The sequence below is a fragment of the Nipponia nippon genome, unplaced genomic scaffold (assembly GCF_047370975.1).
Source record: "Nipponia nippon isolate SJK-2023a ecotype South Korea unplaced genomic scaffold, ASM4737097v1 scaffold_5, whole genome shotgun sequence".
In the NCBI taxonomy this organism is placed as follows: domain Eukaryota; kingdom Metazoa; phylum Chordata; class Aves; order Pelecaniformes; family Threskiornithidae; genus Nipponia; species Nipponia nippon.
In genome coordinates, this window is record NW_028262369.1 from 70,686,316 (window position 1) to 70,705,413 (window position 19,098).

Sequence of the window (19,098 nt, forward strand, 5' to 3'; positions counted from 1 at the left end):
TCATGCCCAATCCTTAAGCAGACAATGTATTTCTCTTCCTGACCACTCAGTGCAGATCTCTGCTGTGCAGTTGGTCAAACACGCTACGAGGCAGGGTACTGGAAGTGTAAATACGTGGAAGATTACCAGCAGTTTAGCTTTTTTTCTCCCACTCTAAGTATTAAGGATGGTCTGTCTGTAGAAGAAGGACTTCTTTCAAAAGACATCTGCTTGTGATACATTTTTATATAAGTATATACACATTTGGAAATATTTGTAATTAAAACGTCTGAGGAGAAAAAGATGAAAAAAGCAGCAGCAGAGAGCTTGCGAAGTGAGGATTTCTCCAAGATTCTCTTTCTCTGTACATCACACCAGAATTCAGCTATAAGTACTTGAAAGGATATACTCCAAGAAGCCTCCTGATGTACATTACTTTAATTGCCTTCCTTTTAATAGTTTGCATTACGAAGACACGTGCTATCTCATAACCCTGCCTCAAGGGCAATGATGTTTCCCTGTATTGTGTAAATAAAAGAACTCCATAGAGAGCTGACAGGGCCAAAAGAAGACAGGTTTTGTGTCTATGGCTGTTCTGATGAAAATCTCACTAACTCAAATCTTTTCCAAAAATCTGTCGCAGTCTAATGAGGTTCCCAGTTGAATATATGGTGGCCTGTATTTGAAGAAATACCATTACAGGCAAACAAGTGCTCAGAAACCTTTTTCGTTTTTTGTCTTCTTTCACGTCTTTACTTCTGTGGTCATGAAGGCAGTTGGACATAATTACCAACATGGTACCCATGTATGTGGTTTGTGATGCTACCAATTCTGTTCTTGTAGGTTGCACGCAAGTTTGTCTTCTGACTGTTACCTCAGATTCTTTTATTCATGACTGTTGTGTCATGAAATGTATTGCCTGGCATTAATCGTAAAGTGGCAAATATTTATTTATTTATTTTTAATCCCAACAATTAGAACATGGAGTAGAATAATTCTTTGTACCACTTGAGTAACATCTGAGTCCTTTTTCCTTCCTTTCCCCCTCCCTTTGCACTTGATGCAAATTCCACATACTGCATTGAATAGATGTAAGGCCAGGAAGCGTCGATTAAGTACTAATGGAACTGACTTCCTATGCTATTAATGAAAACATGACTCATGTTCTAAGGATTTGCAGTTGGATTCCTGTAACTTTTGGTATTTCTGTTGTAATTGTTTTCAGTAATTATGTTTTCCTAGAACACAAACTGATCACGAAAAAACTAGTATATTAAAAGCAATAACAGCATATTCATTTGTTTAAACTCATCCTAGTACGGCTGAATCCTATATTCATAGCACACAAGATTTCTGACACAGACAGTAGATACACTTCTAATTTTCTTTTGATTTTTGCTGTCCAGAAATATCTTTAGTGGGGAATGAAGGCAAATATTCAAATAGTAAACATATCTCAGGGTGTTTTTGTAGCGAACCACTACAAACATCCAGAATTCACATATTTGTGTGAATCACTTCTCTGTTCCTGAGCAGTTGGAAATAGCAGTACGGTTAAAGGGAGAAAATATTGAAAACATCAATGTAGTATTTTTCCTATAATAACTTGGTTTTTTCAGCTTTTTTTTGGTGATCGTAGAACTGATAAATGCTAAGATTATAATCGTATCAAAACCTGAGCCATATGCCAAAAGGAAATTCCTGAAGCCCTTGTGCTTTTTTTTTGAGGCTGTGGAGTGGCATGGGGATGAACTCCATGCCCCTCAGAGCACTGCGGCAGTAAGAGTGAGCCACAGGATGGACTGGGGAAACTACGGGCAATTCCCAGTTCCTTTATGATTTCAGGAAAGTAATTTAACGTAGCCTGTTTCCCCATTCTCCTTTTGGAATATGACAATAAGGTTTCACAATCTGCTTCAAGTTAAGTCTGTTAAAGTGCATGTGGTGATTGGACGCACCAGTAATGGCAGCCAAGCGGAAAGCTAGGAACATTTAATGTTTCTTAGATTACTTCTTGAAGCACCCATACTCAATACCCATACTCAATTGTAGTGCTGCTCCTGTTTTAAGCATATTTTTGAAACTGGACAGTAAAGTGTATTTTTATATAAATATGGGCGTAAAATGGGCTGGAGAGCAACAGAACTTATTTTGGTTTTTTTCTGGTTTATGATAGGGAAGTGAAGAGCTTGCCCTGCTCTCACTGGTTTTTCCTTTGGTAGAACTTCTGGGAATGGTGCCTTCCCTTCTTGTCTTTGTTGGAAATCTCTGCTAGATGAGAGAACGGAAGTTTGAGTTCATTTTATTATTTTTATTGAATTATATTAACATAGTTTGTCTGATACACAAGTTCGAGAGGAGCGGAAAATGGGCATTTTGTTATAAATCCTTCACGATTTGTTGTTCAGGTTCTACGTTTTGTCCTTTTCAATGTCAGCCTATCTGTTGCTACTACAGTTGTCTAGTAGCAAATTTTTCAGTGGCGTATGATATGTAAGCATTCAATTGCCATTTCTTTGTTTCAAAATCTCTCTCATAGCCTTTCATTAAAGGTGAATTAGAAAAGACCTGAATGTATCATGAGTTCTATGTGATGAACAAATACAGTTTACTATGAAATTTACCTTAAAAAGATAATAAAAGTAACAGAAGTCCTTCTCTTACTTCTTATATATTGCAAAAGAAATAATAAATAGATGTTTTCCAGTTTTGGAGGTGGCCTTTAATGTGACTTTCTCCTTTTCGTAGTCATAATTTCCGTATTTCTAAAATGGCACTTTTGTCACGTACTGATTTAATCAGATAGTTGTGTTTAAGCACAGTGAACTCTCCAGAACTGTCGACCCCCACGCCCACACTAAAAAAAGAAGTTGCTCATTTGATTCAGTAGATTTATAATCTTTGAGGGAATGCAGGCATCTTTGGCAGTTTTTTCTGTTTGTTGTGCTTTAGACCCAATGATGAAAGAGTTATTATAGACTTACACATTTATAGAGAAACTGCAATCCAAATTAATTTTAATGATTTTACTGCAGTTATTTTTGTGATGCTTAACTTGTGCATGAGTAATGAGATGGATAGCTTGAAAGGGCCTGTGAAAGAGTTGAAACAACATGATTTCTTTTAGTAAGAGCAGGGCTCTGAAAGATGACTTCAGCTATGCAGCAGATGTCCTGTGAAACCTGTGCTGCCACTTATTTTGGTGCTAGGACTTGGGTTTTGTTTGTATGCGGGACATTTCATGTCTGGGCAAATACACTGTATAGCTTGATCTGTAAATGGCTTCTGTATTTTGCCGATTTGAGGGTACACTGCTGGTGCATCTTGGGTCTGTGAAATCTGTAAGGAAAGGAGTGCTGCACAGTGAACTGTTCATGGGTCCTTAATGTCTGCTGAGCACATCTGGCTGCAGGGGCTTTGCCCTTCATTTTTCTGACATGGGTAGCAAATGAACTGGATATATCAAATGGATCAGTTCAAGAAGCCTCAGTCTTCATAGAATAAATAAGTTGTTTATTTTAATTGCTCTTATTGTTTAATAAAGGTATTAACACTAAGGTATTTCCCTGGGTTTGGATCTATTTGAACTGAAGACAAGCAAGAGAATCCAGCAGTTCTAGTCCTTACCCTACCATTTCTCCTGCCTTGGAGATAAAAAAAAAAAAAAAAAGCAGGTAGCTCAGCTGAGGAATATCATTTTTCTGTCAGGTTACTGCACATTGAGTACCTTGAGACCTGTGTCCTCCAAGAGTCACAGAATAGTTGAGGTTGGAAGGGACCTCTGGAGGTCATCTTGTCCAACCCCCTGCTCAGGCAGGGTCACCTAGGGCCGGTTACCCAGGACCATGTCCAGATGGGTTTTGGATATCTCCAAGGATGGAGTTTTGGAAGAAGCAGCTTTTGGAATTGTTTCCAGCTAAGGTGCTACAGAGAGCATTAGTGGTAGTGGCTGCCCTTTCATGTTGCAGGTGCAGAGCTCCCAAGGGACAGGTAGATGTGTTTCAGCTCTGAATGCACCATGCTGACTGAAAACTGACATAAAAGGTCATCCATGAGGAATACATGTAAATCCAAATGAGCAGCAGTGTTTTACTTTGCAGGGTAAGATTTCTGTTGAAATAGGTAAAGATTAGAACAGGCACCCCAGCACTTCTGTGTGTTTTTGTAGTAGTATCTCCATTTCTTTTGGGGAAGGTTTAAGGCATACTCATCTAGGCTGGAGGTTGCTTTCAAGGCCTGACTTAGAAGTATTCCAATACTAAATGTTTTTGGAGCTAACTAGTTTCCACTGCCTGGAAGAAGGAAACCTTACTGCCAAATTCCCACAGCAGGAATGTGCCAAAATCATGCAAAGAAATTGAAACGGCTTATCTATTCTGTTGTTCTTCAAGATGGTTTCTGGACATCTGAATGCCCTACCCAATTTTCTTCGGCATTACAGCTTCAACAATGAACCTACAGGGGCCAAAGAGAAAAATAAAGTAGCTTTTGTTATGTGTCCCCTGTTCTCCAGATGTTCCATGCCATCAGGGAAGGGGCAGGGGTCAGCAGAGTATTGCAGTGGGTACTGCTCCCACAGGGGTTGTACTACTCTAAGTTATAATCGAAGCAGGAATGTGCAGTGATCAGCATGAAAACTCTAGTTGTTGGGTGAGTGGCCTTTATTTGTTGTTGGAAAAGTTTCCCACTGAGATCGTCTGACATTAAATTGTGGCAAGTTAAGTTGCATTTTTACTAGTTTGCTAGAAAACTGATAGACACTCGGATTGCTGGCAGTGGGTGTTGTACTTTTCCCATGCTTGCCCCTTCCTCCCCTCTGCAGGTATTCTTATAGCGCAATACATTTTTTTAAAATCAGAAAAGCCTTTAGTAGCAACTGTTATTTTCTGTAGTGTATGTTTGGAGAGCATCTAGCGCGATGGGTAACAACTTCTCTTTTTTCAAGTATCTTCTGCATGTTCTTGCCTCTCAATCTTGATCCTAAGAGATTTATAGAAAGGTGAAGAGACCAGAAAAGTAGGCAATTAAAACTGTCTGTGTCTCTGGAGCACAGACATGATACATGTAACTATATTTCTGAGTAGAAAGCAAAGACAAAAGATTTTTGTTCTTTTTTATTCCATTAGTTCAGAGGTTAAAAGATTTTTGTGGTATTGTTTTGGTTTTTTTTATTATTTTTTTTTTAACCTATTGAGGTATTATGAAAGTGGACTTTCCTGGAATTACTTTTTTTAACCACAGGTTTTTGATAAGGAAACCAAATCTGTGTGGCTGTTTTATAAATTCTGTTCTTTTTATTTTTCACAATAAAGGCAAATTATGAAAGGGCTTATCTTGCAGCAATTTGAGCATTCTGTAAACAACCAACATCTCGGGTGACCTTAGTCCCACTCAGCTATCACATGCAACTGATTTTAAAACCTTCATAGTGTCCCTAGGAGCAGATATGCCATATTTCACAAGGCCGTATAATTCTGTCCCATTCTCTCTTGAAAGTTATAGTTCCGTGATAATTATTTCTCCTTTAGATTTTCAAAAAGTTAGTCAGCTCCAGTTCTCTTAGGGCAGTGGAGTACTGTCCTTTCATACATCGTTTCTTGGCCAGTCCCATGTCATGGGGCAGAGAATGCAGGACAGATGCTTCACGCTTGGCATACTCAGCTGTTCCCGAGAATAAAACTACTACGTGCGACTGGCAAGTACTGCTTGAGGCAGCATATGCTAGCTGTTAATGTGTGACCTTTTTGTCCTCAGTAACTCGACTAACTCTACTGATTTAGAAAGAAAAAAATTTAGATATGAAATTTAGGCAACTAAGTTTCTGAATATCAAGCCACTGCTTTATAATAAATGTATTTATCACTTCAAAACTCTAGTTCCAGATGTAAAGCATTAATTGTACACTGACCAGCGTACAGAGATGTGGGTGAGTAGCATGACCAGCCAGCCAGGTTGTTGGAGTATGTGGAGCTGCAAGTGATTGAATTACAGTGGCTTAAGAAGTTCCTGTCTCCTCAGCTGAGAGTTTTACTGCCACTGAGCTGACATGCAGCTCAACTGATCATACACGCCCTACCAGACCACTAAAAAATAAGCTAAGTTGTGCTATTTTAATTACTGCTGCCACAGAATAAACTGGGAGTCACTGACAGACTGCTTTTCTGGATGGTGCAGCTATTTATGGTTGTCTCACAGAATTTTGAATTTTGACTCCTTAATGAATAGTAATGGCCTTAGAAGTGAGAGGTGTATCTGAGTCTCTTGGTTTGTCTTTCTGATACCCAATCATCTGCTCTGGTGACACAATGAAGCAGCATTTTTGCAGTAAGCCTGCCTCGCTGAAACAGGGCTTCTTTGGGGCCAGTGCTGCAGAATGATCAATTAAATAAATCCTCAGTGAGGAGACATTTTATACATATACAGTACCTTTAATAATTTACAATTACATGTGCTATAATTTTATTTTAAGTTAAAAATCTGTTTTCCCAAAAGACCCATCTACTCCACCTTGCATGTTTTCGCTACCAGTGCTTTCATGGGAGTTAAAGAACGGGATGAAATCTAGTTGTTGAGATACGTAGTACAAATTCTTACTGCGATTGGATGTTTGCTAAGCTATACTACTGAATAATACTTAAATGCCTTGTAATTACACACCTAACTTTCCATGCATTTTATAAAGTCATTCAAGGGAAGAATGAAAATATTCTAAATATCATATTCACTACAAATGTAGGTTTTATTTATCTTGGACTTGATGCCTTTCTGAAGAATTTATTGTTTGAATGTGTTTTCTCTTCCTAAAGAAAAGATGACAGAGGCATATCAGCATGGTTGAGTCCTTTCATTGAGATGATATAAACAAAAAAGCAGTAAGCGTATGAGTAAAACGTACGAGTTCTTAAGATATTAAAGTTTGTTGATTAAATATTCTTGTAAAAATCAGTATGCTTTTTGTGGGTAGTTTTGGTTTTGTTCTAATAAAAAACCCCAAAGATTTTTCAGGTGATCCCGGGTGTTTATTTTTGCGCTCTCTTTGTATGTTTTACAATGTTCCTGCTGGACATTCCACAAGGAGACTTTACACGCAACATTGCTCCTGTTTACAGGCAGTGTTTCCCAGAACTGCTAGTCAGTCGGTTGTGTTTTACCTTGCCGTTAGTATTTCTGTTGGTGGTCATTAATGAAGTTGTGTGAAAGAGCTGAAACCGATAGGTTCCTGAGCAAAAAGAAGTGAATGTCAGTGCAACGGCTGGATAACATGTAGAAAAAAAGAGATAGGCCAATAGAAAGAGAGTGGAAAAAACCCTGTGAATTGGGTAGGCACCGGGTTGGATGGCAGTCTGAAAAAGATCATCTTGGTTTAGGATCTGGAAACAATTAAGTAACGCACGCGGTTGCTGAAGAAACCAGCTAACAGTTGCGTAACTTATGCTTGAGGACAAATGATGCAGATGATGCAGACTATGCAATGAAATTTTTATTCTGCACCTGTGAACTTCAAACATTTGCACATTCATTTTGAAACATCTGCTGAGTTGGGTTTTTTTGTACTTTTTATGAAAGTAACTTCGGGATAGACCTCATTTTTATTTCTGACTGTTGGAGTACAGTTTAAAGACCGGATATGTATAATTCAGGATGGTTTTGAATGCAGGTTTCCAGAAGACCTTAATCATCCTTTTATTACAGTTAATATTTTATGCATAAAATCACTGACAAAAAATATTTTCCTTTCTTTGTCTAAAGCTGCGCAGAGTGAGGAGCGGCTGTGTGCATTTAAGGACCCATATCAGCAGGACCATGGAATCAGTGAGAGCCGAATCTCGCAGGAGAATGGCACAATTTTGTGCATGAAAGGTAGTACCTGCTATGGACTTTGGGAAAAAACACGAGAAGGAGACATACATCTTGTAAAACAAGGTATGTAACATTTCAGTGTAACAGCTGCAAAGCTAGATATTTTGTTTGTGCATTGTACAAATGCATAGTTTTAAACTTCCCATTTAGCAATTTTAAATCTGAACAGAAAGTTTGTTTGAAATAAGTGACTTCTAAAAGAGACCAAAGAGATCAATGCACAGTTGAAGGAAAAAACACTCAAATTGCTTGTTACTTAGGATGTCCAGAGGAAGATGGCTTTCTTGAATGTGTCTCAGTATATGTATTGATGTAATGATAAATCTAAAAATAAGTGTCTCATTAAGTAAAAATGTATATTCATATTGATTGGATGTTTGTTTACAAAGGAAATTGCAGCTATAGCACAAAACTGTCACATATCACTGTCAATTTGCTGCTGTTCTGCAGGGAGAGTGATGGTAGGGAGGGGTGGAGGGTCTTGCAGTTGCTGGAGACATGTTTTGATTAGCGTTCTCGGGGCCTCTGCTTTTGGTTACTTGGATACAAGTTAATGTAGTATAAGACTGAATGAAAACTGGTCTTTACAAACATCCTGTGCAGTTGTACTCAATGTTGTTGTTTCATGTTTGATCTGGTAATCTGCTGAAAGAAGCAGTCTGGCTGCTCACCTCTGCCCCCACGCTGCCTCTTTCCCTTCCAGGCATTTGTGCATAAATGACATTTAACTGCCATTGACCATACTTGGGAAGGAAGAGTTCCTGCAGGGAGAAAGGGCCTGCATTAACCAAGAAATAAGTTGTGATCATGTAGAAGCGGCCAGTGATGTTGACAGTGACGAAGGACAGAATTTTTAGAAATTATACAAGAAGCACCAAACTACAGGTGCAGTCTTGTGGCCTAGCTCTAAGGAAGGGGACTAGGTCACAATTTCATCTAGCCTGTGGGCCAGAGGGTGGTAATACTGTCTGTAGTATCAGAGAAATGGGGAATAGCATACTTCTGCTTAGAAGGCTCAAGAATTCAGGTTTTATCATATTGAGGTTGACAGCTGGACACCTCTGATGTTGGCCTTCATTGCTGCCTGTATTTCCTCTCCTTGGTTCTGGTAAATTTTGAAAGAAATTCTTCAGTTTTTGGTTTAAAAGGTGGTAGTGAAGTCAGACAAGCAAATTATAGCTGTTTTCACCCCACTCTGTAACATTTAATTAGGTAATGTATGGATTTCTATAGGTGTGTTTAATTGTCCATGCACTAGAATTAATTTTATGCCTCCTTTAAAAAGAATTCTTTAATTCGCCTCTTTTTACAGGTTGCTGGTCTCATATAGGAGACCCACAAGAGTGTCACTTTGAGGAGTGTATAGTTACAACCACCCCTTCCTTGATTCAGAATGGAACATACCGCTTCTGCTGCTGTAGTACGGACTTGTGTAATGTCAACTTCACAGAAAATTTTCCACCTCCTGACCCTACTGATACAACACCTTACAGTAAGTCAGATGTTTCCATCTCTGGTATTTCATGGTTTAAATAATTTTGAGAAAGATCCTTCTTTCATGGTACCATAAAATGCGAAACCTCTGACCTTTCTATTTATGTGCAGCAGAAATGGCAAACAGAACAGAGCTTTTCCATGTGAAGTTTATCACATTTATATATTCCACAGTGCTCTGCAAAGAACGAGTTAAATGCTTACAAGAGAATTGTTTGTATAGGCAACTGCTGAATGCAGATTACATTTTTCCAAAATGGTCTCTAATCTCGGGTGCTTTGGTATTTGGCTACCCAACTTCAGAAGCCTGTGGGGATATTCAGAAGGATTCAGACTTCTGTTAAAAACAGGCCAGTAAGTTCATTAACATTATGGTACCTTTGAAAAGTCTGGCCTGTCTATTCGGTCATGACTCACAGATAGCTTTGAGCGGTAGAACCGGTCTTATATCAGGCTGTTGAGATTCTCTCCAACAGTCTTGCAGTGCTTGGATATCTGACTTCTTTCTTTTGCATATCTCTGGTAGAGATTTAACTTTGGCATGACGTTCAAAGAGTACTAGTTTGAGCAATGTAGTTTTCTTCCAGATTAGATTATCTGTTATTTATTATAAAATCAACATAGCATATGGATCCAAATCAAGGGATCAGACCCCTTAACCTCCTATTACAGAAGAAAGATCATGACTAGCAGACACACTGTTATGCTGTATAGCATAATTAAGAACCTGCAAAGAAGTTGGGTTAGTGGCCTAGTCTAAGCATTTGGATAGCCTTTTCTAAATAAGAATTGTGAAAGAGAAATTGAATAGAGGCAGGTATGTAAATGGAGGTACAACTGTGTCTGTATGTCAGGAGTTCCTTATCAATGAGAAAAGTGTTTTGTGAAATGAAGACGTCTTTAACTGGGCAGTATTTACAGCTATAGAATGCAAAAAGAATAGTTTATGTTTAGGAATGATATTATTTGAATTAACCTCTAAGATAGTGAAGATACTGATGCTTTCAAAAGTAGCTGTAGGATGGAGTCCTTGTAAGCAGTTTTGGTCAGAATGAGGGCTTGGCATGCTAAAAAAAAAAAAACCCAACCTTTTACTGGGAAAGTGAGTATGGTATAAATGGGCAAAGAGAGTTGATAAGACACGGTGCCTTTTGGCTGATAATACTATTTGTAGAACCAGAAAGCAATCACCATTTGGAATCAGTGTCTGAGCTTAGCACTGTGCAATGCGGAACAGACGCCACGGTAACGGTCATCTCATTGGGCTCCCCAAATGTGACTGGAGTTAGTGCTGTGCAGGGGATTTAGACAGGAGCAAAAAAAGATGCAAAGAGAATTCCTTGTCCCTTTCTATCCCCCCAAAATAGGAAGACAAGGTTCCTACAAAATTACTTGTGCCTGTGCTTCTCCGAGGGTAGAAATTACGAGCTGAGTTAATTTGGTTATTGGGTGATAAGATCTTCAAATGATTTTTAAGTGGAATTTTTAATACTGAAAGATCTAGCTTGACTTGCAAGGGGGGGGGGGGTTAAATTTGTAACACAGTCCTTAATTCACCCAGCTGTAATTGAGCGCTGCAGTGTACATTTCTACTGACTCAAACTGTTTTGTGTTATTGTGTCACCTTCCATTTTCATAATACGCAAATTTGTCTTTAGGCATAAGCAAAGTAGGTTGCTGCCTAGCACAGTTGTCTGTCTGCTTTGACTAGGTTAAGAGATGGAGATTGGCCTTTCCAGCAGCAAGGATGGCCTCATTTGCCACTCTGGTGTTTTATTTGTAAAGCTCTGCTACTGCCGCATCTGACAGAGATGCATGTGCTCCTGGCAGTGTAAACCCTGTACACTCGCAGCACTGGGGAAGCAGAGGATGTTCTAGGAAGCTGGAAGGGTGAAAAAAGAGGGAGGCTGTGGCACACAGACCCCTGCAACAGTACTGACCCCCGTTGCAGGCACTGGAGTCTGCACGGTCCCTTTCCCAGCCCTCTCGACTCCTTCTAGAACCCATTTTGGTGCCGTAAGATTTAGTTTTGCCACCTCAACATTGAGGACAGAATTCTTGCTTTGGCAAAGTTCAATTTTTATGGAATTATTGGGAAGCTTTGAATTACCTACTAGATACCTTACTTGGGCACTCTTCCAGCCTTCCTATTAAAGTTTTTAGAATGCTTTAAGGACTCTAGTAAGCTTAGCTGTACAGGCTGTGGCAACCTATATTACCATACCTTTCAGATTATTAAATTGAACAGGTTACAGTCATATGGGAAATCTTCTGCAGAAGGTTATTTCAGTATAGCCCGTGAACTCTAAGAGCACTATTTCATCTATATTTTTGATAAGGCTTTAAAAATGTTGTATGTTGAATAGTTCTTGAATGACAGAAATTAAGGTATGTGGCCTCCTAGAACTATATTTATGATCCTGTAAATTTCAAAGCAGGTGTGACTAGTGTATAGTTAATTACGTGAAGCCTGATGAACTTAGCCAACAGTTAACTAAATATTTGAAAATGTTTTTCTGCTGAGTTCCAGTAAAATCACCCAGAATAAAAAGTTCCTGGAGTAACAAGTGGAAAGTCAGCCATAGTTTAAAAACTTAACTGAACCTGAAAACAGTACTGATGAACCTAGACAATTTAAAACTTAATTATTAAGGAAAATTGTAGGTGTTCTTTTAAAAATATTTCCTTGCAGCTATATGAAGGATCTGTGGAGACAACAGAATACTTTTAGGCTCTTGAGCTAAATCCATACGGAAAAAATAATGGAGGAATAAAAAAATTACTTTATACGATCTTTTGGTTGCAATTTTTTGTAGGACAATTAATAGTGGTGTATTGAAAGATGTAGCTAGACTATAAATGATTCAAGAAGACTAAGTTAATTAAGATCTTAATATATGTTAATCTAACAAATTATAGTTGTCATTAAATATAGCAATTCTTCTCTTAAATATTACACTTAATTTTTATGTCATTACTGTCTTTTAGGATGTCAAAACATGTTTATCTTGCAACCATATCTGTGTAGAATGGAATATCTTTTTTTTAAGAAATCCATCCTATCTTGTAAAAAAACTCTTATAAAAATGAAAAATAAGATTAAGGACGAACAGGTTCTTGAAGCCTTAAATTTAATCCTTGCTGCTTCTTAATGTGCAGCTGGTAATTTAAAACAATCATACATCCGAGTAGTCATAATATTGTTCTCTTCTATCTTAAAGATAATCCAGGCAGATTTGAGTAGTTGTTCGTTGCTAGTCCCTCCAGCTAGAATTTTGCAAATGCTGTAGGATGGGTTGTAGTCTAGAGCCCACAGTCCGGAGGTATTAAAAATGCAAAGATTCAGATAGCTTTTCCGGATGCCAGGAGAAGCAGAGGTTGAAGAATTGTGTTTATTTTGGAGCTGAAGATTTGCCTGTGGAGCTTGGAGCTACCGAAATGCAGAAGTTCAAAAGCAACCTCTCATCCTCAACCAAAGCACTTTTGGGGAAAAAATATACTTTCTTATGCTTTGCTAAATCACTCATGGATAGACTCATTATTCTTCCATCTTCTATTTTCACAAAAAAATTGACAAAAAAAAATCCATCTTACCTTCAACGAGTATGTGTATATACCCCTTAACCTGACCTAAAAAGGGTCAACTATGGCTTCCTGGGTAAATGTTTTGAGGTGTGTTTACTCTATTTGCTTTGTCAAATATTTATTTTGAGACTCGTTAAATATCTGCCTCTTATGTCTGCAAAGTGCTGCCTAAATTCTGAGACTGTTTTGAAGACAAATTCATTAGTTCTACAATCATTCATAACGGCCACTTAAATAGAATTTAAGTAGCGAAAGACGTAAATGATCTCCCTCATTGGTCATAGATATATTGCTGTAATGAAACATTCATGTTAAAATAACATCAAAATGAAAGCAACAAAGCCATTTTTAATTATTTGTTTTTCCTCAAGGCTGCATTCCTGGCACTGCAAATAAATTAATCTTCCAGCAACTGAGTGTTAAGAATATATTTTTGTATGACAGGTGATGTATTTGCATGATATATGGAAAAAATCCCTGGCAGCAACAGTTGAGCATTACTGGTACATATTATTGTTGAAATGATGTAGAGTTTTCTCCTTGGAGCAACAAATGGTGCCTGCAATTTTTAGAGGATTTAGAAACATATTAAAGAGCAGCATTGAGATTTGGATATAAAGAAACTGCCTCACACAGTGAAGGAAGTTGGTATTTCTTTGTACTAGAACACTGATAGACGCATTTATCTTTCCAGTGTATCATCCTGGCCTTTCTTTGCCAGCCTTCTTGCTACCTATATAAAATATGTATATACAAGTCTGTCTTTAAGTGCTCACAGAATTCTATGGAAACTTTGAGGAAAGCTACCATTAAAAAAAAAAAAAGTAATTATTAATGTATGTGGCTGGGTCAGGTTAATTAAGGTAATAATAGACAGTTTTCATTTACCTATTGCTTTTGAGAGGCAGCAGTTAGACTCATGTTGCTGTGGGCACATGGCCCAATCTAACTCCCACTGAAGTTGAATTAGATCATGTCAGGCTAATTTTGGAAAGTTGTAGCCCTGCTCACTCTCAGTTGTTATCTTGAACTGCTTTTTTCTGGAGAGCAGCATCCGATATTAATTTATAATTGAAATGCAGTTACTTCAGCTGGGTTCTGCTTGCAGTACCTGATCAGCTAAGTTTGTAGCCTGTGTTTGAGCTGGTCTTTCATTTCTGTTCTGCCTGATCTAAGAAAACGCTCTGTAAATAAGCATTTCCCCTTACTTGCACTGTATTTTTTTTTTCAGGTGATTTGGATGTATAGCAAAGGGGAAATTACAAACCTTTGCAAGGTGGCAGATCTTCTGTCTTGAAAGATGGAGGCGGGACTGATCCACACGAGGATTAAAACTTGTACCCTTGAAACGATAGGGAGTCAGTCAGGCACATCTCCCCTTCAGTGAAGAGATAAGGCATTATATGTCATTAATATGCCTTCACTATATTATAAGGCAGGGGAGGAAATATTAAGACAGTAATTAATATCTCAAAAAAAAAAAAAAAAGTTCCCTTTGAGACAGCTAAGTATTTGGTGCAAGAGGATGATACTTTGCCTCCCAGGAAGCTATTTTAGGGCACTGTAGAAAATGAAGATGCTGGAACTGCTGAAGGAGATCCAGCTGAATGCGCATGGAGATTTCTAAATATGTATCTCTGTTAAAAGAGATTATATGTGGAACAGCTAATAGAGGGGAAAAACAAAAAGTGGGTTTTTATTGAGAATAATTCTTTAAGATACTGACATAATGATGAAATATTTTGGATTTTTGGCCAGGTATTGACAAATGTGTGTTTTCTTGAACCTTCAGTTGCCTTTCTGTCTGAAATTTGATGCATGTTTAAAAGAAATTCTTGTATTATTTCTTTTTTGCTGTTTATTTGGTTACAGGAAATGAATTAACTGTGGAGGGGGTTGTGACACAGGGTGCACATTGCTACAAATACTTAGTGATAACGTTTTGGAAACGTGTGCTAATTAAGGCTATTTCTTGTGTCGTTGCAACTGAGGGAAAGGTGATAGTATTGTAGATTAATGTAGGGGAGAAAAAGTAGAAGTGAAAGTTGTTGCAGGGAGCAAACAAAATATTAAAGCAATTAGTATAGAAGGTTGTACAGAAATTCAAGTGAAAGCCTTAGCTTCTGTAGAACCAGTGGAAGGTTTTGCAAGTCACCCAAGATAACTGGTAATGCTTGTTGAGTAACTTCAGTTCAGTGATTCTCATTAGAAATGGATATATCAAAAGCAGAATCTCTTCAAGATTGTTTGTAGCAGCACTTAATGTTTTAACTTCTAAGACATCGTAGTCTCCTGAGATTAAACTTGCATCTTTACTGAATTTAAAAGTAAAGCTTTGATGTGCAGTTGGAGTCTGAATATGAAATGTTAGCTGTGAAGGCAAAGCCTACTTAAACAGAAAACTGTACATGTAAATCTTTTCTCTTACAGAAACGTTTAGTCAGGAAGTGTTTTACTTGCACTGAGATTGAAATGTTTTGGAAACGTTTGGAAATGTTTTAAAATTTCTGTTTATGCACCAAACCCACAAAATGCTAAAAACTGTGTTAAATAAAATAAGAACAAACATGTTTATTTGAAAAAGGAGAAACATTTCAAATATTATTTTTACCAAAAAAAAACCCACCTTGTTTTTTTTATGAGTACATTCCCTATTGCTTTGTCAAACTGCCGTTTGGAGTGCACTTGATAGGAGAGCTGTACAAGGTAACTGCAGAGCTGTGCCAGCAGGAATTGGTACTGTGTTATGACCTGGAGGTCCGAGAACAAGGACCTTTGCAAAGTTCTTTCAAAAATCTGTTGGAATCTAAAAAAGGGCTTTTTGGATGCAAGGTGGGATTTTATCTTTATCTTGTCATTGCAATAGTGTGTTTGTGAAGTGCTAGAACTATAACTGCACTTTGTTTCAGAGGGCTAAAAATATTTTACTTTAGAGTCCTTAGAGATCGCAGTTCTTCAAGTAGATGGGAACAGAGCTTTTAGCTTATTCGTTTGATATAATTGTCTGATCTGCATCTTTGTCATCTTTGAAGTGTCCCGCATATTTCTAGTTCTACACAGCAAATATTTTATTAGAGTTTAAGGTCTAGAATGAAGAAAGGAAACATCCATTTTCTGAAATATAATCAGTGGGTTTTTTCCACCTTCAGTAATAGTGAAAACATACATTTTATGCTGACTAATATCTGTAAATAGGTGATTCTTGTATCATGTGCAGTTCTTGAGGCACTAATTTGCATCTCTGCTGGAAATTAGTTGCTTATGGTTAGTATGTTTTATGCACTTCTAAGAGTTTAAAGATCTACAAATATCTTTGGGTAACACAAATAGAGTAAATATATTTTTTCCATTTACTGGGAATGCAGAATATTGTTTGACTTTAATATTGTTGTGTAATAAATTCAATGCCGTAATTAGCAGATATCTGTTGTGACAGTGCACACTGGGGCTTTATTTTGAATGCCTTATAGACGCAAGGCAAAAGTAGATAAAGCTTGTAAGAATGGGACTCTTCAGAACGCATTAGTGGAAAATTGGACTGTAAGTAAAAAAGGTAGTCGATAAGGAATTGTTTTGCCTCATCGCAAGGCAAAATGGAGAACAGGCAAGGATGCTATACTTTGTATGTGTTTATTCAGATGCTGCAATATGCAATGTAATACATGTATACAATGTATACAATATCATTATTCTAAACAAATCCTACATTGCTATTTAACAACCCAGATAATTTGAGAAATAGGTAGGAGCTCTCTAGAAGGCAGACTGACATATGCGTATGCTTTTTGGGGACATTCTGGATCGACAGGCTTTCTGATGTAGTAGTAGTAATAGGCTTCTAATAACTATTCCACCCATGCCAAAAGTTTTAAGTCTGGGTGCTGTAAATCTTAACGCTTCAGAGTGAGTTAAGACTACACACCGCCATAGAAGCATTTCTCCTTTGAAGACTTGCAAATGTGGTTTAGGTAACTCTCCTCAACAAAGTATACTGACTGAATTAGCCAAGATACTGTACGTTGTGGTCATTACCAAGGAAAATTAAAACACTATTTGTGTTTTGTGAATGTTCTACTTGTCTATGTCCCTGTGCTTTTTCAGACAACGTTTATTTTCACATTGGCTTTGTTGATACCCCCCTCTCCATGTCTTGTCATGCTAAAGGCTTCTTGCAGTGAGCAGGAGTGGCAGAAATGGCTGTGCGCAGGCTTCTCCGCTGCTGCAGCTCCTGACAGAGGACATCAGCTTCAAAGTGCTACAGCTCTTTCTCCCTGGGCAGGCTGGAGCTGCTAGCCGTGCTGAGAACACTGCTCCTCATAATCCCCTTTCTCCTGAGGTGTTACCCTAGTAGCGCTCCTCGTATTTGATTTTTAGCATGGCTCTACTCTGGTTTTCTTTAACAATGTTGAAATGAATGTTCATTCATTAAGATTAAAAGGAACAAGAACGCTGCAAAGCTCCATTATAAAGCACTGCTAGGTGCTGCCAGCTACTACTAATAAATTCCCACCCCATCACCGGTTATGTCTGTCCCCAGTACAGTAATGGTCAGACGGGTCTTTGTTTGCAGACTACTGACACAGTAAGAGGCAGACTTGGGACTGGAACTGTTAAGTGCAAAACAGAAGATGGCTTATAAATATTGGGTCTGTTATTGGCTGTTCAGTACTATTAAGCCCATCTGTGCATTATAGTGTTTAGATCATGGAAAACCTTTCATGGCTTTTTCTTGCTCCTTAATGAGACATTTTCAATAAGCCTCACTTATTTCTGTCCTATGTGCTAAGCTTGCTGACAAAAATACGATCCTATGTCACGGTTTTCTCCAATACATGTTACCCCCTTGGTTTTGAACTGATACAATTTAGAAAGAAAGCTTTAGGTTCTTGGCATTTGACATACACTTCAAATAGTCCTCTGTTACCCCAGCTGCTTTGCAGCCTTACCTGAGTTGCATCCACAGCTCAGCACGATGGAACTCGGCCTCCTCAGAGGAGACTGAAAGTCCAGACAGACGATTAAAAGACGTTGGCTCTTCAGAGTTGGTCATTAATCACTGTTCCTTTTTAAGCCTTTTTCAGTAAAATTTTTTTCTTTATCTGAAAAATATTGTGATCCTGAAAATCCAATACATTACTTAACATTGATTTCTGGCTCCTTTCTTTATGATATAGCATACAGCGCATCTTCAGAGAGGACACTATCTGGAGGTAAAACACTAATGATATTTCAGTCTGGCACAATCTTAGGAGCTGTAGGTAAATAAAGCATTTGGTTTTTAACAATGTGATAAATTGTTTCTAAGAACACTTGAATTACTTTCAGACAAAGCATTTATAACAGCTGGAATTATGTCAGTCAGATGTCGGGTGGCCCCTGCAGAGGCTGGTGCGGAGCAGGCGGTGGGCAGAGATAGCCGCCTTCCCCCGAGCCGGGGAGCAAAGGCTGCGGGGCAGCACCGCGCCGGCCCGGCTGCTGGGTTGGGTCTGGCTTGCAGGCGCTGCAGTCAGCCTGAACTCGGGGCTGTCTGGGCTTATCTTTCTATATAGGTACTAAATGGTTGTTCTTTATGTGATTTGATTTCTTTTTATTGCTTTCATAACTGTGCTGTTGGAGCATCTTCTAGTGGGAGTATAAAAAAGGTTAGGAACTGTACTTGGTGTTAGCTAGTTTGTCTCTCTCCCTCCACCGTATCAGACAAAATCTTTGCGTGTGGATGGATATTGGGAATCAGGGTTTTAAATTTGTTTTCCTTACAAAGAAAGGCTTATGTTCTTTTTATTAACAAAGTGAATGGCAAATTCAGGTAAGTGCCTCAGGTATTTGAATTGTGAACCTGTGGCTAACTCTGCAGTTCTGAATGTGAAGTTTCATAACTGGGCATCTAGCTCCTGACGTGTGTCATCCTGGCTATAGGTGTCTCCATTATCTCTGAAGAACTGAGGTGTCGGGGCTGTTTTGAAGCGGCAGAGATCCGAGGTGATCTTTTGGCTTTCTGGCTAACAGAAACCATGTGCTTGAAAAACAAAGAGTTCATAGAGCATCCAGGGGAACCAACGCAGACAGGAAAGCATCACGTCAGTGTGCTTCTGGTCATGTTACTCCTGATTATACACCAATTGCAGGTTTTTTTCAAAGCTGTTGCTTTCAGGACCAAATAACTCCTATTGTTGCTGTCCA

At 38.3% G+C, this 19,098-nt stretch overlaps 1 protein-coding gene across 1 annotated transcript in view; it reads left to right on the forward strand.

The window, feature by feature from the left end:
• The window catches only part of BMPR2 (bone morphogenetic protein receptor type 2), a 112,201-nt gene that overhangs the window by 47,885 nt on the left and 45,218 nt on the right, over window positions 1-19,098 (forward strand). The window contains exons 2-3 of the mRNA XM_087731873.1: window positions 7,729-7,902; window positions 9,152-9,331. Coding sequence (XP_087587999.1) covers window positions 7,729-7,902; window positions 9,152-9,331 — 354 coding nt within the window. The remainder of the gene's footprint in view (window positions 1-7,728; window positions 7,903-9,151; window positions 9,332-19,098) is intronic.